This window comes from Oncorhynchus nerka, linkage group LG7, assembly GCF_034236695.1.
Source record: "Oncorhynchus nerka isolate Pitt River linkage group LG7, Oner_Uvic_2.0, whole genome shotgun sequence".
Classification (NCBI taxonomy): domain Eukaryota; kingdom Metazoa; phylum Chordata; class Actinopteri; order Salmoniformes; family Salmonidae; genus Oncorhynchus; species Oncorhynchus nerka.
This window is the reverse complement of record NC_088402.1, coordinates 16,880,149-16,903,945: the sequence shown is the minus strand read 5'-3', so window position 1 is coordinate 16,903,945 and position 23,797 is coordinate 16,880,149. Positions and strand designations below refer to the sequence as shown.

Sequence of the window (23,797 nt, the reverse complement as noted above, 5' to 3'; positions counted from 1 at the left end):
GCGGGGGAGGCAGCACCTGTGAGGGGGAACACAGGCCTCTGTGATTAGTGCAGAGGTTAAGGGTCAAGGGTCAGGGATTAGGTGTTACGGGATATAGAGGGCGTTTGGCACTTTGGGGATAGAGGCTGTTTTAAGACAATTGGGTGTTAACGTTGTTAGTAGTTGAGGTAGATGTGATTATTATGGTAGCCTGTAAAGAAAAGGATCGTTATACTGGTGGTTTGTTAAACTATTTGTTGTATAATTGTTTCTGACAAGAGATTCACTCAAAGGGTTTTCAAAGATACAGCTTTTTACTTGGTCTTTATTCAAACCTAATTGACCCGTTTTCCTTTCCAAGGGAAAGCTTGTTTGACAATTTTATTTCCTCAAGTCACTTACAGTTAAATATAGGAAAATATGTCTCTAGTCTCCCCTTTAAAACAAGTGAGTTTGAACACACTCACAACTTTCAGACCCGGTCTCTGGTTATGTACTAAGATTTGTGTTTTAATATGGTTAACGATACTTGAATCCTCTAGTACACACACTTAATTCCCTTCATGACAGGATAATGTGATGTAATTATATGTGTCCCGCTAAAGGAGAGTACACCATGTTCATGTTTGGAGAGAGTTTAGAGAGTGGATGTGGGAATGGCTGAGAGAGTCACCAGCTGTCACAGGGCTAAGACAAGCAGATATCACACTGATTATAAGGCATGTACGTCTTTACCAGAGCTGTAATTATAGACTAATAAACTCCATTCATCTATTGAGTAGTAGAAAAGGCCCCAACACACACACACACACACACACAGATCTTTCACAATTCAGACAAATACACAATCTTGCAAATGCACACCCGGGTCTTCAAAACACACACACACACACACACACACACACACACACACACACAGTTCATCACCATAATTGCTCTACAGTAAGTAGCCTGAGTGTCTGGGTGGGTTCAGAAGAAGCGTTGTGTTGACAGATACGGATGCTGGAGTCATGCTGGCCTGTCAAAGGGCTGACTTTAATACCATATCAGGGCAATTATTCACTTCTTAAGTGCACTGTCTACTTACTCTATGCCAATGGAGCAGTACAGCGAAACACATCCACCACACCCTGTTCTTTATCAAATGCATATATCTTAGTCTGTGTGGGGGTGCTGTGTGTGTGTGTGTGTGTGTGTGTGTGTGTGTGTGTGTGTGTGTGTGTGTGTGTGTGTCACGTGTGTAGAATTAACGGACCAAATCGTAGCGTGCGTAGAGTTCCACATGTTTAATAAATGAACCTCACAAAAACAATACAGAACAAACGAAACGTGAAGAACTGGAGTGCTCACAGGCACTACACAAAAACAAGATCCCACAAAGCACAATGGGAAATGGCTGCCTAAATATGATCCCCAATCAGAGACAACGGTAAACAGCTGCCTTTGATTGGGAACCATACCAGGCCAACATAGATATACAATAACCTACATAACACCCCCTAGTCACACCCCAAACTAACCCCCGGTGCGGGGCGAAGTACCCACTCCTCTCAGAGATCCGCCCGCTTCGGTGGCGACCCTGGTGTGAGGATCATCGCCTGAAGCTCCGGACCGTGAATCGTCTCCGGAGACTCCGGAACGTGGATCGTCGCAGGAAGCTCCAGACCGTGAATCGTCGCCGGGGACTCCGGACCGTGGATCGTCGCCGGAGGAACCGGACCGTGGATCGTCGCCGGAGGCTCCGGACCGTGGATCTTCGCCGGAAGCTCCGGACCGTGGATCCTCGCCGGGGACTCCGGACCGTGGATCATCACCGGAGTAAGTTCCGGACCGTTGGTCGCCTCAGGAGGTTCCGGACCGTGGACCATCTCAGGAGGTTCCGGACCGTGGACCGTCTCAGGAGGTTCCGGACCGTGGAATGTCGCCGAAAGCTCCGGCCTGGGAACTGTCCCCCGGAAGCTCTGGACTGGGAACTGTCGCCGGAAGCTCTGGACTGGGAACTGTCGCCGGAACCTCTGGACTGGGAACTGTCGCCAGAGGCTTGGTGCGTGGAGCTGGCACAGGATGTACTGGGCCGTGGAGGCACACTGGAGGTCTGGAACATAGAGCTGGCACAACGCGTCCTGGACAAATGACCACCTTTCCACGGCAAGTGCGGGGAGCTGGCACAGGACACACTGGGCTGTGAAGGCGCGCTAGAGACACAGTGCGTAGAGCCGGCACAGGTTGTACTGGACCCTGGAGAAGTACTGGAGACCAGGAGCGCTGAGCCGGCACAACCCGTCCTGGACAGATACCCACTTTAGCACGACAAGTGTGAGTAGCTGGCACAGAACGCACTGGGCTGTGAAGGCGCACTGGAGACACTGTGCGTAGAACCGGACAACATGGCACCTGAACCACACAGTGACTACAGTGAGTTGGTTCTGGTTCCCACCTTGGCTCCGCCAACCACCCTGTGTGCCACCCCCCATTTTCTTTTTGCCCCGAACCCCGGTGTCGTCGTTGTTGCTCCCTCGCTGCCTCCGTCTTCTCCCATGGAAGGCCAACCTTTCCGGCCAGGATCTCCTCCCACGTCCAGGATCCCTTCCCATCCAATATTTCCTCCCACCTCCAGGATGTCTACTCCTCCTGGGTACGTTGCTTGGTCCGTTGTTGGTGGGATCTTCTGTCACGCTGTTCATAATAATGATGATCGGACCAAGGTGCAGCGTGCGTAGAGTTCCACATGTTTAATAAATGAAACTCACCAAAACAACACAGAACAAACGAAACGTGATGAACTGGAGTGATTTCGTAACTGTGTCTTTGCAGGTTTTTTTTATATTGCTGTGGTAGTATTTTCACAAATACTTGGTCAAATTTCACATCTTTTAGTACAAAACTCAAAACATAACATAATTATTATAATTTTTTACCTCAAGGACATTTTCTATTGACTAAGTACAACAAACAAAATCACACAGTAACTTTTTCACCAAGCCTAATCAGTGTTTCATCTACAAACACCTTTCATATAAAATAACTGCCTTTCACAATGCAATGCTCACAATGCTTTTCATATGATTCTCTTCTCATTTGTTTGAATACATTTGACCATCACTTACAGTAATCCAACTGCACTTAATGTTTACTCACTAAAACCGTTTGATAAACTTATAGATTTTAAACTGGTTTATCTACTATATATACTGTAGGTTTCAAACTGGTTTGTCTACTCTATATGGATTTGAGACCTACAGAAATAAAATGTGTGTTTGTAAAGTATAAACAGCTAATGACATGTATGATACATGATAACCATACATAATGACTACTGTAAATTATAAACATCTAATGACATGTATGATACATGATAACCATACATAATGACTACTGTAAATTATAAACATCTAATGACATGTATGATACATGATAACCATACATAATGACTACTGTAAATTATAAACATCTAATGACATGTATGATACATAATAACCATACATAATGACTACTGTAAATTATAAACATCTAATGACATGTATGATACATGATAACCATACATAATGACTACTGTAAATTATAAACATCTAATGACATGTATGATACATGATAACCATACATAATGACTACTGTAAATTATAAACATCTAATGACATGTATGATACATGATAACCATACATAATGACTACTGTAAATTATAAACATCTAATGACATGTATGATACATGATAACCATACATAATGACTACTGTAAATTATAAACATCTAATGACATGTATGATACATGATAACCATACATAATGACTACTGTAAATTAGAAACATCTAATGACATGTATGATACATGATAACCATACATAATGACTACTGTAAATTATAAACATCTAATGACATGGATGATACATAATAACCATACATAATGACAACTGTAAATTATAAACATCTAATGACATGTATGATACATGATAACCATACATAATGACTACTGTAAATTATAAACATCTAATGACATGTATGATACATGATAACCATACATAATGCCTACTGTAAATTATAAACATCTAATGACATGTATGATACATGATAACCATACATAATGACTACTGTAAATTATAAACATCTAATGACATGTATGATACATGATAACCATACATAATGACTACTGTAAATTATAAACATCTAATGACATGTATGATACATGATAACCATACATAATGACTACTGGTTATTGCTGATGGTTTCACATAGTGGTAACCACAATTGATCACCATATACAGTAGAAGGGGGTGTTTGAACACTTTCAACATGGAGCAAATAGACAGCAAGGGAATGGAAGAAATCAAAGAGCTTGTGGACAAGGGGCCCCTCAGAGAGGTGGGCATGGACCTTGAAAAAGAGGTGGGCATGGACCCCAACAAAGAGGTGGACATGGACCCCAACAAAGAGGTGGGCATGGACCCCAACAAAGAGGTGGGCATGGACCCCAACAAAGAGGTGGGCATGGACCCCGACAAAGAGGTGGGCATGGACCCTGACAAAGAGGTGGGCATGGACCACGATAAACAGGTGGGCATGGACCCTGACAAAGAGGTGGGCATGGACCCTGACAAAGAAGTGGGCATGGGCCCTGTCAAAGAGGTGGGCATGTACCCTGACAAAGAGGTGGGCATGGACCCTGTCAAAGAGGTGGGCATGGACCCTGACAAAGAAGTGCGCATGGGCCCTGACAAAGAGGTGGTCATGGACCCTGCCAAAGAGTTGGGCATGGACCAAGACAAAGAGGTGGGCATGGACCACGACAAAGAGGTGGGCATGGGCCACGATAAAGAGGTGGGCATGGACCCTGTCAAAGAGGTGGGCATGGACCACGACAAAGAGGTGAGCATGGACCATGATAAAGAGGTGGTCATGGACCCTGACAAAGAGGTGGGCATGGGCCACGATAAAGAGGTGGGCATGGGCCCCGTCAAATAGGTGGACATCAGAGAGAGGGAGGCAGGCGGCAGGGAACTGTCAGTTCTTGTCCGGGCCATCATCAGTGACCATGTGGTTAACAGAGGCCTTACCATGGCAGAGGCTGCCAGATTAGTTAACCACAATCTGAAAGATCAACTGTCAATTCGACCATGAGAAGATTACACCAAGAAAACCAGTAAGTCTGCATGATATGAATATTGTACAGAAAATTAACATTGTAATGCATGTAAATTCACAAACCAAAGCATGATCTATTGACAGTACACTCTGTTCTACCCTCAGAAGACCCCATGGTGGTGGCCGTGTGCTGACTGATCAGAAGGAGTGGGCAGTGGTGGAAATGATGAGGGCCAGGAATGACATACGTCTGCCTGAAAGAAAGCAGGGCATTGAGGAGAACGATGACACCTTTGCCAATGTGGAATCCATCAGCCTGCCAACAATCGCCCAACTTTACAAGAAGCACCACATATCTATGAAACACATTTACCTGGTGCCTTTTGAGAGAAACAACGACCGGGTGAAACAATTGCAGGCTGACTATGTTCAGTTACAGCACTAAATACGGTATTACTGTTAATATTAATGCACATGCTACTTCACAATATCATATTGGAACTATACTGTAAAAATAACAAACCAAAATATATTTTTAGAGGGCGATGGTACTTGATGCTGCTATGAAACATCATGAGTATGTGCCGTCCTTGGCCAGCTCTCCCGCTATCTCTCTCAGAATGACCTTCTTGATCCAAATCAGTCAGGTTTCAAGACTAGACATTCAACTGAGACTGCTCTTCTCTGTATCACGGAGGCGCTCCGCACTGCTAAAGCTAACTCTCTCTCCTCTGCTCTCATCCTTCTAGACCTATCGGCTGCCTTCGATACTGTGAACCATCAGATCCTCCTCTCCACCCTCTCTGAGTTGGGCATCTCCGGCGCGGCCCACGCTTGGATTGCGTCCTACCTGACAGGTCGCTCCTACCAGGTGGCGTGGCGAGAATCTGTCTCCTCACCACGCGCTCTCACCACTGGCGTCCCCCAGGGCTCTGTTCTAGGCCCTCTCCTATTCTCGCTATACACCAAGTCACTTGGCTCTGTCATAACCTCACATGGTCTCTCCTATCATTGCTATGCAGACAACACACAATTAATCTTCTCCTTTCCCCCTTCTGATGACCAGGTGGCGAATCGCATCTCTGCATGTCTGGCAGACATATCAGTGTGGATGACGGATCACCACCTCAAGCTGAACCTCGGCAAGACGGAGCTGCTCTTCCTCCCGGGGAAGGACTGCCCGTTCCATGATCTCGCCATCACGGTTGACAACTCCATTGTGTCCTCCTCCCAGAGCGCTAAGAACCTTGGCGTGATCCTGGACAACACCCTGTCGTTCTCAACTAACATCAAGGCGGTGGCCCGTTCCTGTAGGTTCATGCTCTACAACATCCGCAGAGTACGACCCTGCCTCACACAGGAAGCGGCGCAGGTCCTAATCCAGGCACTTGTCATCTCCCGTCTGGATTACTGCAACTCGCTGTTGGCTGGGCTCCCTGCCTGTGCCATTAAACCCCTACAACTCATCCAGAACGCCGCAGCCCGTCTGGTGTTCAACCTTCCCAAGTTCTCTCACGTCACCCCGCTCCTCCGCTCCCCCCACTGGCTTCCAGTTGAAGCTCGCATCCGCTACAAGACCATGGTGCTTGCCTACGGAGCTGTGAGGGGAACGGCACCTCACTACCTCCAGGCTCTGATCAGGCCCTACACCCAAACAAGGGCACTGCGTTCATCCACCTCTGGCCTGCTCGCCTCCCTACCACTGAGGAAGTACAGTTCCCGCTCAGCCCAGTCAAAACTGTTCGCTGCTCTGGCCCCCCAATGGTGGAACAAACTCCCTCACGACGCCAGGACAGCGGAGTCAATCACCACCTTCCGGAGACACCTGAAACCCCACCTCTTTAAGGAATACCTAGGATAGGATAAAGTAATCCTTCTCACCCCCCTTAAAAGATTTAGATGCACTATTGTAAAGTGGCTGTTCCACTGGATGTCATAAGGTGAACGCACCATTTTGTAAGTCGCTCTGGATAAGAGCGTCTGCTGAATGACTTAAATGTAAATGTAAATGAGTATATCTTTGGTGATGAAGCGAGCTTCAACCTGGCCAAAACATTGCGCCGTGGTTGGAACCTCATCGGTCAATGGGTGACCGTCCAATTGCCTGGACAACATGGGGGAAACATCTCTATGTGCGCAGCTATCTCTGAAGATGGTGTGGTAGGACATAGGCCATTACTTGGATCCTACAACGCCTCAAGGTATTTCCCAATGTATTTTTCAATGAAATTGAGCAGGCCTGTCAAGTTGAGGGGTTAATGTCATTGTGTGGAACAATGTCAGGTTCCACCCTGCAGAGGTGGTTCAGGCATGGTTTTGGGCCCATCCCCAATTTGTGACCCTATACCTGCCCCTATCCTCTCCTTTCCAATTGAGGATTTGTTTTCAGCATGGAGGTGGAAGGTGTACGATGGCCATCCCTATGAGCGTGACACCCTCCTTTTGGTCATGGATGAGGCATGAGACGACATCAATGCCGAGCTTGGATTCGCCATGACAAAAGGTTTTTGTTGTACGGTGCATGAACAATGAGGACATTCACTGTGATGTGGATGAGGATGCTTGGCCAAATGCTCAAGACTGGCTTGATGCAAATGAATTTGTGTTTCAATTCATTCAATTCATGTGTTTCATTTAATTTCTTACATTTGAATACAGACAGATCACCAAAATTTTTTTCTGCATGAATGATTGTAGAGGATGTCTTCATTGATCACACATTTGATTACACATTGGATAGATATTACCGAAACTATAGATCTTCTGTCAATTTTGTTGGGTGATGGAATTGCCTAATATGAAAACGGTGTGATGTAATATACAGTGTCTACTTGTGTGCGTTTATACGTCAGAGTGCCTCAACATACTTTGATTAGAATCGGACTGAACAGAATCATTACAAATGACTAATACACTGGCAAACATATGCTTGGCTCAGTATTCTGTGACTGGTTCTATATGCTGCCCAGTAATAACTGGAGAGAGAGCTAGGCGGTGATCATTTAATCAAGATGTCCAGGAAATGAGAATCAAAGACAGAGGCTGCTGCTATTGCCTGGGAAGTGTCAGGGTGTGTGTGTGTTATTAGTGTATGTGTGTGTGCCCTCTGCTCTCAGTGTAAATGAGATGTGAAGCAGCAGATGCCCTATCATGGCTGAATAACTCATCACGGCTTGAAGTACCGGCCCCATAGTGCAGCTCCAGGAGATGAGGTGTGTGTGTGTGTGTGTGTGTGTTGTTGAAATCTTAATGAAATAGGCTCTCTGAAGGTCAGTGTAGAGCAGGGACTGCTTAGTGCGGGCTAATAGCGCATTAACGATACGCAGACCGCCCTGTCTCTCTCTCTCTCTCACACACACACACACACACACACACACACACACACACACACACACACACACACACACACACACACACACACACACACACACACACACACACACACACACACACACACTCTCACACACACGCATACACACACAAACTATAAGGTCCTGTTTTTGGTGGTGGGAGCTGATCCATTGATGCACCCGCTGTGTGTGTTTGTTTGTGTGTGTGTTAAGGCATCTGAACGTTCAACCACTGAAACAAAATAAATGAATAGGTTTAGTCGACATAATACTATAATATAAGTTATATTATCGAAGTGCATTTGAAAACAGAAGTTGCACGTACTGATGTGTAATTCTCACTTAGTACGTTACCCATATAATCCTCTTTTAGTATGTACCTATATAATCCTCTCTTAGTACATTCCCTATATAATCCTCTTTTAGTACATTCCCTATATAATCCTATTTTAGTATGTACCTATATAATCCTCTTTTAGTATGTACCTATATAATTCTCTCTTAGTATGTTCCCTATCTAATCCTCTCTTAGTATGTTACCTATCTAATTCTCATTTAGTACATTCCCTATCTAATTCTCATTTAGTACATTCCCTATATAATCCTCTTTTAGTATGTACCTATATAATCCTCTTTTAGTACATTCCCTATATAATCCTCTCTTAGTACGTACCTATATAATCCTCTTTTAGTATGTACCTATATAATCCTCTTTTAGTACATTTCCTATATAATCCTATTTTAGTATGTACCTATATAATCCTCTTTTAGTATGTTCCCTATCTAAATCTCACTTAGTACATTCCCTATATAATCCTCTTTTAGTATGTACCTATATAATCCTCTTTTAGTATGCTCCCTATCTAATCCTCTCTTAGTACGTTACCTATATAATCCTCTTTTAGTATGTACCTATATAATCCTCTTTTAGTACATTCCCTATATAATCCTATTTTAGTATGTACCTATATAATCCTCTTTTAGTACATTCCCTATATAATCCTCTTTTAGTACATTCCCTATATAATCCTATTTTAGTATGTACCTATATAATCCTCTTTTAGTACATTCCCTATATAATTCTCTTTTAGTACATTCCCTATATAATCCTCTTTTAGTATGTACCTATATAATCCTCTTTTAGTACATTCCCTATATAATCCTCTCTTAGTACGTACCTATATAATCCTCTTTTAGTATGTACCTATATAATCCTCTTTTAGTACATTCCCTATATAATCCTATTTTAGTATGTACCTATATAATCCTCTTTTAGTATGTTCCCTATCTAAATCTCACTTAGTACATTCCCTATATAATCCTCTTTTAGTATGTACCTATATAATCCTCTTTTAGTATGCTCCCTATCTAATCCTCTCTTAGTACGTTACCTATATAATCCTCTTTTAGTATGTACCTATATAATCCTCTTTTAGTACATTCCCTATATAATCCTCTTTTAGTACATTCCCTATATAATCCTATTTTAGTATGTACCTATATAATCCTCTTTTAGTACATTCCCTATATAATCCTCTTTTAGTACATTCCCTATATAATCCTATTTTAGTATGTACCTATATAATCCTCTTTTAGTATGTACCTATATAATCCTCTTTTAGTATGTACCTATATAATCCTCTTTTAGTATGTACCTATATAATCCTCTCTTAGTATGCTCCCTATCTAATCCTCTCTTAGTACGTTACCTATATAATCCTCTTTTAGTATGTACCTATATAATCCTCTCTTAGTACATTCCCTATATAATCCTCTTTTAGTACATTCCCTATACAATCCTATTTTAGTATGTACCTATATAATCCTCTCTTAGTATGTTACCTATATAATCCTCTCTTAGTATGTTACCTATATAAACCTCTCTTAGTATGTTCCCTATCTAATCCTCTCTTAGTATGCTCCCTATCTAATCCTCTCTTAGTATGTTACCTATATAATCCTCTTTTAGTATGTACCTATATAATCCTCTCTTAGTATGCTCCTTATCTAATCCTCTCTTAGTACGTTACCTATATAATCCTCTTTTAGTATGTACCTATGTACTCCTATTTTAGTATGTACCTATATAATCCTATTTTAGTATGTTCCCTATCTAATCAGCTCTTATTATACTAACTATCTAATCCGCTATTAGTATGCTCCCTATCTAATCAGCTTTTAGTATGTTCCCAATCTAACCAGTTCTTAGTATGCTCCCCATCTAATCAGCTCTTAGTATCCTCCCCATCTAATCAGCTTTTAGTATGTTCCCAATCTAACCAGTTCTTAGTATGCTCCCCATCTAATCAGCTCTTAGTATCCTCCCCATCTAATCAGCTCTTAGTATCCTCCCCATCTAATCAGCTTTTAGTATGTTCCCAATCTAACCAGCTCTTAGTATGTTCCCTTTCTAATCAGCTCTTAGTGTGTTCCCTGTCTAATCAGCTCTTATTATGTTCCCTTTCTAATCAGCTCTTAGTGTGTTCCCTGTCTAGTATGTTCCCTATCTAATCAGCTCTTAGTATGTTCCCTATCTAATCAGCTCTTATTATGTTCCCTTTCTAATCAGCTCTTAGTGTGTTCCCTGTCTAGTATGTTCCCTATCTAATCAGCTCTTAGTATGTTCCCTATCTAATCAGCTCTTATTATGTTCCCTTTCTAATCAGCTCTTAGTATGTTCCCTGTCTAGTATGTTCCCTATCTAATCAGCTCTTAGTATGTTCCCTTTCTAATCAGCTCTTAGTATGCTCCCTTTCTAATCAGCTCTTAGTATCCTCCCCATCTAATCAGCTCTTAGTATCCTCCCCATCTAATCAGCTTTTAGTATGTTCCCAATCTAACCAGCTCTTAGTATGTTCCCTTTCTAATAAGCTCTTAGTATGTTCCCTGTCTAGTATGTTCCCTATCTAATCAGCTCTTAGTATGTTCCCTTTCTAATCACATCTTAGGGAACATACTAGACAGGGAACACATTATCTAATCACATCTTAGTATGTTCCCTATCTAATTAACTATTGTACCCTACCTAATTACTATGTACCCTACCTAATCCTCGCTTTGTATGTTCCCTGTGTAATCAGCTCTGAGTACTGTATGTTCCCTATATAAAAGGTGTCAGGTCGAGGGTATATTAACTACTAACCGTACCTTAAGGTGTGTATACTAACCACTAACCTTACCTTAAGGTGCCAGGTGGGGGTATACTAACCACTAACCTTACCTTAAGGTGCCAGGTAGGGGGTATACTAACTACTAACCTTACCTTAAGGTGCCAGGTGGTGGGTATACTAACTACTAACCTTACCTTAAGGTGCCAGGTAGGGGGGGGGGTATACCAACTACTAACCTTAAGGTGTCAGGTAGTGGGTATACTAAATACTAACCTTACCTTAAGGTACCAGGTAGGGGGTACACTAACTACTAACCTTAAGGTGTCAGGTAGGGGGTATACTAACTACTAACCTTACCTTAAGGTGTCAGGTAGGGGGTATACTAACTACTAACCTTACCTTAAGGTGTCAGGTAGGGGGTACACTAAATACTAACATAAGGTGTCAGGTAGGGGGTATACTAACTACTAACATAAGGTGTCAGGTAGGGGGTATACTAACTACTAACATAAGGTGTCAGGTAGGGGGTATACTAACTACTAACCTTACCTTAAGGTGTCAGGTAGGGGGTATACTAACTACTAACATAAGGTGTCAGGTAGGGGGTATACTAACTACTAACATAAGGGGTCAGGTAGGGGGTACACTAACTACTAACCTTACCTTAAGGTGTCAGGTAGGGGGTATACTAACTACTAACATAAGGTGTCAGGTAGGGGGTACACTAAATACTAACATAAGGTGTCAGGTAGGGGGTATACTAACTACTAACCTTACCTTAAGGTGTCAGGTAGGGGGTATACTAACTACTAACCTTACCTTAAGGTGTCAGGTAGGGGGTATACTAACTACTAACATAAGGTGTCAGGTAGGGGGTATACTAACTACTAACCTTACCTTAAGGTGTCAGGTAGGGGGTACACTAACTACTAACCTTACCTTAAGGTGTCAGGTAGGGGGTACACTAACTACTAACATAAGGTGTCAGGTAGGGGGTACACTAAATACTAACATAAGGTGTCAGGTAGGGGGTATACTAACTACTAACATAGGGTGTCAGGTAGGGGGTACACTAACTACTAACCTTAAGGTGTCAGGTAGGGGGTACACTAACTACTAACATTACCTTAAGGTGTCAGGTAGGGGGTATACTAACTACTAACCTTACCTTAAGGTGTCAGGTAGGGGGTATACTAACTACTAACCTTACCTTAAGGTGTCAGGTAGGGGGTATACTAACTACTAACATAAGGTGTCAGGTAGGGGGTATACTAACTACTAACCTTACCTTAAGGTGTCAGGTAGGGGGTATACTAACTACTAACCTTACCTTAAGGTGTCAGGTAGGGGGTACACTAACTACTAACATAAGGTGTCAGGTAGGGGGTATACTAACTACTAACATAAGGTGTCAGGTAGGGGGTATACTAACTACTAACCTTACCTTAAGGTGTCAGGTAGGGGGTACACTAACTACTAACATAAGGTGTCAGGTAGGGGGTATACTAACTACTAACATAAGGTGTCAGGTAGGGGGTATACTAACTACTAACCTTACCTTAAGGTGTCAGGTAGGGGGTATACTAACTACTAACCTTACCTTAAGGTGTCAGGTAGGGGGTACACTAACTACTAACATAAGGTGTCAGGTAGGGGGTATACTAACTACTAACATAAGGTGTCAGGTAGGGGGTATACTAACTACTAACATAAGGTGTCAGGTAGGGGGTATACTAACTACTAACATAAGGTGTCAGGTAGGGGGTATACTAACTACTAACATAAGGTGTCAGGTAGGGGGTATACTAACTACTAACATAAGGTGTCAGGTAGGGGGTATACTAACTACTAACATAAGGTGTCAGGTAGGGGGTATACTAACTACTAACCTTAAGGTGTCAGGTAGGGGGTATACTAACTACTAACCTTACCTTAAGGTGTCAGGTAGGGGGTACACTAACTACTAACCTTACCTTAAGGTGTCAGGTAGGGGGTATACTAACTACTAACCTTACCTTAAGGTGTCAGGTAGGGGGTATACTAACTACTAACATAAGGTGTCAGGTAGGGGGTACACTAAATACTAACATAAGGTGTCAGGTAGGGGGTATACTAACTACTAACCTTACCTTAAGGTGTCAGGTAGGGGGTATACTAACTACTAACCTTACCTTAAGGTGTCAGGTAGGGGGTATACTAACTACTAACATAAGGTGTCAGGTAGGGGGTATACTAACTACTAACCTTACCTTAAGGTGTCAGGTAGGGGGTATACTAACTACTAACATAAGGTGTCAGGTAGGGGGTATACTAACTACTAACCTTACCTTAAGGTGTCAGGTAGGGGTATACTAACTACTAACCTTACCTTAAGGTGTCAGGTAGGGGGTATACTAACTACTAACATAAGGTGTCAGGTAGGGGGTATACTAACTACTAACATAAGGTGTCAGGTAGGGGGTATACTAACTACTAACCTTACCTTAAGGTGTCAGGTAGGGGTATACTAACTACTAACCTTACCTTAAGGTGTCAGGTAGGGGTACACTAACTACTAACCTTACCCTAAGGTGTCAGGTAGGGGGTATACTAACTACTAACCTTAAGGTGTCAGGTAGGGGTATACTAACTACTAACCTTACCTTAAGGTGTCAGGTAGGGGGTATACTAACTACTAACATAAGGTGTCAGGTAGGGGGTATACTAACTACTAACATAAGGTGTCAGGTAGGGGGTATACTAACTACTAACCTTACCTTAAGGTGTCAGGTAGGGGGTATACTAACTACTAACCTTACCTTAAGGTGTCAGGTAGGTGTCAGGGGTATACTAACTACTAACATAAGGTGTCAGGTAGGGGTATACTAACTACTAACATAAGGTGTCAGGTAGGGGTATACTAACTACTAACATAAGGTGTCAGGTAGGGGGTATACTAACTACTAACATAAGGTGTCAGGTAGGGGGTATACTAACTACTAACATAAGGTGTCAGGTAGGGGGTATACTAACTACTAACATAAGGTGTCAGGTAGGGGGTATACTAACTACTAACATAAGGTGTCAGGTAGGGGTATACTAACTACTAACCTTAAGGTGTAGGGGGTGTCAGGTAGGGGGTATACTAACTACTAACCTTACCTTAAGGTGTCAGGTAGGGGGTATACTAACTACTAACCTTACCTTAAGGTGTCAGGTAGGGGTATACTAACTACTAACATAAGGTAGGGGGTAACATAAGGTGTCAGGTAAGGTGTCAGGTAGGGGTATACTAACTACTAACTTATAAGGTGTCAGGTAGGGGGTATACTAACTACTAACATAAGGTGTCAGGTAGGGGGTATACTAACTACTAACCTTACCTTAAGGTGTCAGGTAGGGGGTATACTAACTACTAACATAAGGTGTCAGGTAGGGGGTATACTAACTACTAACCTTACCTTAAGGTGTCAGGTAGGGGTATACTAACTACTAACCTTACCTTAAGGTGTCAGGTAGGGGGTATACTAACTACTAACATAAGGTGTCAGGTAGGGGGTATACTAACTACTAACATAAGGTGTCAGGTAGGGGGTATACTAACTACTAACCTTACCTTAAGGTGTCAGGTAGGGGGTATACTAACTACTAACCTTACCTTAAGGTGTCAGGTAGGGGGTACACTAACTACTAACCTTACCCTAAGGTGTCAGGTAGGGGGTATACTAACTACTAACCTTAAGGTGTCAGGTAGGGGTATACTAACTACTAACCTTACCTTAAGGTGTCAGGTAGGGGTATACTAACTACTAACATAAGGTGTCAGGTAGGGGGTATACTAACTACTAACATAAGGTGTCAGGTAGGGGTATACTAACTACTAACCTTACCTTAAGGTGTCAGGTAGGGGTATACTAACTACTAACCTTACCTTAAGGTGTCAGGTAGGGGTACACTAACTACTAACCTTACCCTAAGGTGTCAGGTAGGGGGTATACTAACTACTAACCTTAAGGTGTCAGGTAGGGGGTATACTAACTACTAACCTTACCTTAAGGTGTCAGGTAGGGGGTATACTAACTACTAACCTTAAGGTGTCAGGTAGGGGGTATACTAACTACTAACATAAGGTGTCAGGTATGGGGTATACTAACTACTAACCTTAAGGTGTCAGGTAGGGGGTATACTAACTACTAACCTTAAGGTGTCAGGTAGGGGGTACACTAACTACTAACCTTACCCTAAGGTGTCAGATAGGGGGTATACTAACTACTAACATAAGGTGTCAGGTAGGGGGTATACTAACTACTAACCTTAAGGTGTCAGGTAGGGGGTACACTAACTACTAACCTTACCCTAAGGTGTCAGATAGGGGGTATACTAACTACTAACATAAGGTGTCAGGTAGGGGGTACACTAACTACTAACCTTACCCTAAGGTGTCAGATAGGGGGTATACTAACTACTAACATAAGGTGTCAGGTAGGGGGTATACTAACTACTAACCTTACCTTAAGGTGTCAGGTAGGGGGTACACTAACTACTAACCTTACCCTAAGGTGTCAGGTAGGGGGTATACTAACTACTAACCTTAAGGTGTCAGGTAGGGGTATACTAACTACTAACCTTACCTTAAGGTGTCAGGTAGGGGGTATACTAACTACTAACATAAGGTGTCAGGTAGGGGGTATACTAACTACTAACATAAGGTGTCAGGTAGGGGTATACTAACTACTAACCTTACCTTAAGGTGTCAGGTAGGGGGTAACTACTAACCTTACCTTAAGGTGTCAGGTAGGGGGTACACTAACTAACATAAGGTGTCAGGTAGGGGGTATACTAACTACTAACATAAGGTGTCAGGTAGGGGGTATACTAACTACTACTAACATAAGGTGTCAGGTAGGGGGTATACTAACTACTAACATAAGGTGTCAGGTAGGGGGTATACTAACTACTAACATAAGGTGTCAGGTAGGGGGTATACTAACTACTAACATAAGGTGTCAGGTAGGGGGTATACTAACTACTAACATAAGGTGTCAGGTAGGGGGTATACTAACTACTAACCTTTAAGGTGTCAGGTAGGGGGTATACTAACTACTAACCTTACCTTAAGGTGTCAGGTAGGGGGTACTAACTACTTACCTTAAGGTGTCAGGTAGGGGGTATACTAACTACTAACCTTACCTTAAGGTGTCAGGTAGGGGGTATACTAACTACTAACATAAGGTGTCAGGTAGGGGGTACACTAAATACTAACATAAGGTATCAGGTAGGGGGTATACTAACTACTAACCTTACCTTAAGGTGTCAGGTAGGGGGTATACTAACTACTAACCTTACCTTAAGGTGTCAGGTAGGGGGTATACTAACTACTAACATAAGGTGTCAGGTAGGGGGTATACTAACTACTAACCTTACCTTAAGGTGTCAGGTAGGGGGTATACTAACTACTAACATAAGGTGTCAGGTAGGGGGTATACTAACTACTAACCTTACCTTAAGGTGTCAGGTAGGGGTATACTAACTACTAACCTTACCTTAAGGTGTCAGGTAGGGGGTATACTAACTACTAACATAAGGTGTCAGGTAGGGGGTATACTAACTACTAACATAAGGTGTCAGGTAGGGGGTATACTAACTACTAACCTTACCTTAAGGTGTCAGGTAGGGGGTATACTAACTACTAACCTTACCTTAAGGTGTCAGGTAGGGGGTACACTAACTACTAACCTTACCCTAAGGTGTCAGGTAGGGGGTATACTAACTACTAACCTTAAGGTGTCAGGTAGGGGTATACTAACTACTAACCTTACCTTAAGGTGTCAGGTAGGGGGTATACTAACTACTAACATAAGGTGTCAGGTAGGGGGTATACTAACTACTAACATAAGGTGTCAGGTAGGGGGTATACTAACTACTAACCTTACCTTAAGGTGTCAGGTAGGGGGTATACTAACTACTAACCTTACCTTAAGGTGTCAGGTAGGGGGTACACTAACTACTAACCTTACCCTAAGGTGTCAGGTAGGGGGTATACTAACTACTAACCTTAAGGTGTCAGGTAGGGGGTATACTAACTACTAACCTTACCTTAAGGTGTCAGGTAGGGGGTATACTAACTACTAACCTTAAGGTGTCAGGTAGGGGGTATACTAACTACTAACATAAGGTGTCAGGTATGGGGTATACTAACTACTAACCTTAAGGTGTCAGGTAGGGGGTATACTAACTACTAACCTTAAGGTGTCAGGTAGGGGGTACACTAACTACTAACCTTACCCTAAGGTGTCAGATAGGGGGTATACTAACTACTAACATAAGGTGTCAGGTAGGGGGTATACTAACTACTAACCTTAAGGTGTCAGGTAGGGGGTACACTAACTACTAACCTTACCCTAAGGTGTCAGATAGGGGGTATACTAACTACTAACATAAGGTGTCAGGTAGGGGGTACACTAACTACTAACCTTACCCTAAGGTGTCAGATAGGGGGTATACTAACTACTAACATAAGGTGTCAGGTAGGGGGTACACTAACTACTAACCTTACCTTAAGGTGTCAGGTAGGGGGTACACTAACTACTAACCTTACCTTAAGGTGTCAGGTAGGGGGTATACTAACTACTAACACAAGGTGTCAGGTAGGGGGTACACTAACTACTAACCTTACCTTAAGTTGTCAGGTAGGGGGTATACTAACTACTAACCTTACCTTAAGGTGCCAGGGGGGGGGGGGGGTAAATTACAAAATACCACACTAGGTGCCAACAAACACACTCACATATTGTTGTAAAGATGCTAGATTCTCTAAATAACAATGCCATTTCACAGTTATACCACTAGGGGTCGTAATGAGCTGAGCTCAGTGAGCGGGGAATAGTGAGTGGTGTGGGAGTGGGTTGTGGTGTGGGGCAGTTAACCCTCGTTTCTCACTAACGTTGGAAGGTTGAGCTCTTACCTTGAAAGTGGACATGGTGGGGTCCCTGTTATACCTGTCTATGGTGTGGAACTTGGTGGTGGAGTGGTTGAGCTCAGGGTACAGCTCAGAGTGTCTTTTGCGAGTGTGCATCACTTTCTGGAAGGGAGAGGAAGGTACAACAAACATGAAGAGAATAAGAAAGAAAAGCTATAGAGGCAAGAGAGGGACTGAAAGAGATGCCAGCCGCAGTCGGGGGGAAGAGGGGGACGGATAGATGGATAGATAGCTGAGTCCTCTCATCTTCTCTCTAACATCTCTCTGTTCTCTACTAGGCTTTGATGCTGCCTGTGATGTGACATGTCTATGAGTTTGCTCTGAATGGATATGAGAGCCAAAGAGGCTGTGTTAATGTTAGCGTTAGCTAGTTAGCAAGTTAGCATTAGTTAGTTAGCAATTTAGCATTAGTTAGTTAGCAATTAGCCAGCAGTGAAGTGGCTCTGAATAAAATGTTCCTGTTAGTACAGCTGGAGGATCAAATCCTAACCCTCACCATTTAGCTGAGACTCAACTGACCTTATACGTTTTAGCATCTATAAGAGCAACTACATCCTATTACAAGTGGAAGTGGAAGGATAGAGACCTTGTTACAGCGACTCGCTCTCTTCGCTAATGGCTAGTGCTTAAGCAGCGCGGTGGCGGCTAATCGACACAGCCGCTCTGAGGGTGTAGAGAGACACAGGGGCCAGACAGCGACACTCACAAACTCAGACACTCTGGCCAAGGCCGGCTGTGACCGCTGCCACCAATTACCACAGTCTGCACTCTTCTCCCCGTCTGTCAGTTCTCTCTCTCTCTCTCTCTCTCTCTCTCTCTCTCTCTCTCTCTCTCTCTCTCTCTCTGTGTGTGTGTGTCTGAGCATGCGTTCCTAAGTAACTTTAAATCTACTTCCTTTATAGTCATCTTCTCCCGCTCCTTCTTTCTGTCACTGTGTCTGTCGTTTTCTCTTCCCGCTGTTCCTTTTCCTGTGTTATGTCTGTCATGTCTGTCATCACTGCCCTTTTCTCTCACACTCTTTACCTTAAACCCTCAGGCCACCTCAAATCTTTCTCCCTCAGACACACACTCGGTATAGGGGTACACTAACTACTAAAGGGGTACACTAACTGTTAACATAGGAAGTGTGGGTAAAATGATGATTAAATGACTGAACAAATCATTTTAAACGGAACTGTAACTAAGTAAAACTTATACTCCGTTTTATTATATCTGATTAACAATATGAGTTCATAAGAAGGGATTGTGTGACACGAACAAGGAGTAATTAAAGTTAATGAACACCATTTCAACTAGGAAGAAATGAATGGGTTGTGGACTGTGTAAACATAAGGTCGTTAACCTATGGTTGAACCTACAGAAACTTAGCTCTGGGGTTTTTAGATAAGGCAGTGAGTGCATTCCTAGGTTTTCTGTTAATTAGAACTGTCAGCTCAGTGGTGATCGATAATGTTGAGGGGTCAAAAGTTACCTGGGAGTGTGTTAGTAAGTCAGAATGAACTTTTCACCTCACTTTGTCCCGGTCGAGAGGAGGGGATTCTGTTAAAGCAATGAAATGACGTCATGATCTGTATATAAACTGTTGCTCGTGGTTAAGTGGGAGCGCGCTCCGAGAATAAATTCTGTTACCTATTATTAAAAAGACTGGTCTCCATCTATTTTATGCAAACAAGAATCTTACAAATTCTCATAAAATAGATTAAGGGTTTTCAATTAATGAAAGCACATTGGCATATTTAAATTACAGTAACAGGAAGTCAGACATTTTGAGGGACATATCATGCAGTTTTGCAGACTACGGTCAGACAGGAAGGGTTGTGAGCTCTGGGAAATCGTTGCCCTTAGGCAACATCATTCTACTCCAGGTTATCATATTGTAGCTAAGAGCTAGTGCTTGTTAGCCTGTTAGTTGTGCAACAGTCCACACATGCCTTAGTTCTACTATGGACAAGGCCTCCGCAGTGGAAAGCAAGTCTCCAGTCTTTACACGGTAAGGATAAGGAAAGCCAATACTTGAATAGGGTTTAGCAAAGGCTTTAGTTTAGCTCATTGTTAGGGAGGGGGGGGCTGTTTGAGACTGGAGATTTGCTAGATTCCCAGGGCTTGTTCCTTCCACGGAGCGATTATTTCACGCGCCAACACACACACAAACACACGTGATTACCCCCAAAACACACACATCATACCAAACTGACATAAACTCACGGTCTATCATTCATTCATCCACTCAAACCGTTCCACTGCACCATTGTTTCTTCAACCAGGACCTGGCACCCCATTGTGCATTTCCCATTGAGATCGAAATGACTGACTGATTCAGTTTGAAAAAAGCTCAATTAAATTATTGCTTTTTGTATACCTGCTGGTACATGTTCAATATATGAATCCTTTGGCCAATCAAGCTAAGATCAGTCAAAACCAAATCCATCCATCCACAGGGGGAGCCCTAGATCCTTGTTGTAGAAACAGACTACACTATGTATGGGTCACTGTACCAAGTTAAATTCAAGGGAGACACAGGCGCAAGGGGTCGGGGGGGTTAGAGATGCCATGGGCTCCTCTAAACGTCAGTCAAACCTGGCTGAAGCAGACAGAAGCAGAGATAGGCTGGGGGGAGGGTAGTAGGTGGGATCTTACCTCAAAGTCCAGCTCAGAGTACCGTACTCTTTTCCTCTGAGGGAGGAGGGGGGGGGGGGAGAAGATCCATGTCTGTAGATCCTTGGACCCCTCCACTCATCATCAACACAAACGTGTGTAGCAAACTAGTAGTTTCCACTTGCAACATGCATGCTAACACAAAACACACGTCATGTAGTGGCTCAGATGAAATGAAGTGCTTCTGATGCAGTGAAACCTTGTGAGCTTCATTCTCACATGGGCAACATATTCCCAATAAACGTGGCTACTGTAAACTGCTTTGGATTAAATGGTACAGTCAAATCTATAAAAAACAACATATTATTAAAGTTCACCACAACCAACAGCCTTCATTTTATTGAAGGTATGTCCAAGATGATTGAGACAGTCATGTAATGTCCTTCAACTGTCTTCCATGCTGTCTCCTGCATCAGACCACTCAGTCACTCCTTAGCTTGGTGTGACCTAATGGACAGCTGTAGTTTTTGCACACTCAGAGATGGGGTGCATTTAACAGTTAACTCTCTTGACTTGTTTGTCTGTCCCTGACGTTCGCTCTCTTTCTCAGAAACCCTTTAGACCACTGAGAAGATTGGCCCTACATTTAGCTGAAAGCCCTGGTCCTTCTTTTAATGTCTGGACTTGCAGAGAAAGGCTACGAGAGCCGAGGCTTTTAAAGAAAGACAGAAATAGAGAAAGAAAGAAAGACACAATGTTGTAGAGAACTGAGGGCGCATCTGAAATAGGCCCATGGATAGTGGTGAACCTGGTTCCATTTTAGCCTCAAGCAATGACTCAGATCTCTCTCATTCAAACACTTTGTCACAGTCATCGCGTTGTGTGTGTAACCTCTAACCTTCACAAAAGTGATCCCATGACATTTGAGGACATTTGACAATCCCCAGTACTATACAGTACACATGCACTATGCACTTGAATGAAGGCGAACGCACCAATTTGTAAGTCGCTCTGGATAAGAGCGTCTGCTAAATGACTTAAATGTAAATGTAAGGCACACATACTTTCACAAAGATCCACTCTCCATCAAACGTCCTACGTGCAAGCATACTACATCACCCAATATCAGTGTTATTTGTCGGAACAAACTGTTGTTCTTACTGAGGAACACCCACCAATGCCACTTCACAGCATGACATTCACAGAGAAGTGAAACGACCCTCACAGAAAAATGACATGATTTCACATGTTGAAAATCCTGTGAAATCACATGGAAACATGTTTTTGAAAGACTTCACATGTGATCACGTTTTCACACGTGGTTTCATGTTATCACATGTTGCTTTACATGTTGTCACATGTCATCACATTAACTTCACATAAGATCACGTGATCAAATGAAAACGTGTTATTGGAACACCGCAAAATCATGTGATTTTTCCATGAATCTCTCCTCTCCATCCCTCATCACTCCTCTCCTCATCACTCTCTCTTCTCCTTCCTTCCCTCATCACTCTCTCCTGTCCTCTCCTTCCTTCCCTCATCACTCTCTCCTCTTCTTCCTTCCCTCATCACTCTCTACTCTTCGTCCATCATCACTCTCTCCTCTCCTACCCTCATAACTCTCCTCTCCTCTCCATCCATCATAACTCTCTCCTCTTCTTCCTTCCCTCATCACTCCTCTCCTCTCCTTCCCTCACCCCTCTCTCCTTCCCTCATCACTCCTCTCCTTCCCTCACCCCTCTCTCCTTCCCTCATCAATCTCTCTTCTCCTTCCTTCCCTCATCACTCTCTCCTGTCCTCTCCTTCCTTCCCTCATCACTCTCTCCTCTTCTTCCTTCCCTCATCACTCTCTCCTCTTCTTCCTTCCCTCATCACTCTCTACTCTTCGTCCATCATCACTCTCTCCTCTCCTACCCTCATAACTCTCCTCTCCTCTCCATCCATCATAACTCTCTCCTCTCCTTCCTTCCTTCCCTCATCACTCCTCTCCTCTCCTTCCCTCACCCCTCTCTCCTTCCCTCATCACTCCTCTCCTTCCCTCACCCCTCTCTCCTTTCCTCATCACTCACTCTTCTCCTCTCCTTCACTCATCACTCATCAATCTCTCCTCTCCTCTCCTCATCTCATCACTCTCTCCTCTCCTCATCACTCTCCACTCTTCGTCCATCATCACTCTCTCCTCTCCTTCCCTCATCACTCTCTCCTGTCTTCTCCTTCCATCCCTCATCACTCTCTCCTCTTCTTCCCTCATCACTCTTTCCTCTCCTTTCCTTATAACTCTCTCCTCTCCTACCCTCATAACTCTCCTCTCCTCTCCTTCCCTCATCACTCTCTCCTCTCCTTCCCTCATCACTCTCTCCTCTCTCCTTCGCTCATCACTCTCTCCTCTCCTTCCCTCATCACTCTCTCCTCTCCTTCCTTCATCACTCCCTCCTCTCCTCTCCTTCCCTCATCACTCATCAATCTCTCCTCTCCTCTCCTCATCTCATCACTCTCTCCTCTCCTTCCTTCCCTCATCACTCTCCTCTCCTACCCTCATAACTCTCCTCTCCTCTCCTTCCCTCATCACTCTCTCCTCTCCTTCCCTCATCACTCTCCCCCCTCTCCTTCGCTCATCACTCTCTCCTCTCCTTCCCTCATCACTCTCTCCTCTCCTTCCTTCATCTCTCCCTCCTCTCCTCTCCTTCCCTCATCACGCATCAATCTCTCCTCTCCTCTCCTCATCTCA

At 43.4% G+C, this 23,797-nt stretch overlaps 1 protein-coding gene across 1 annotated transcript in view; it reads right to left on the bottom strand.

The window, feature by feature from the left end:
• The window catches only part of LOC135572419 (adhesion G protein-coupled receptor B2-like), a 52,349-nt gene extending 31,316 nt beyond the window's left edge, over positions 1 to 21,033 (bottom strand). The window contains exon 1 of the mRNA XM_065020259.1: positions 18,457 to 21,033. Within this exon, the coding sequence (XP_064876331.1) occupies positions 18,457 to 18,603 (147 nt within the window). The 5' untranslated portion in view covers positions 18,604 to 21,033. The remainder of the gene's footprint in view (positions 1 to 18,456) is intronic.
• Between the last annotated feature and the right edge of the window lie 2,764 nt (positions 21,034 to 23,797).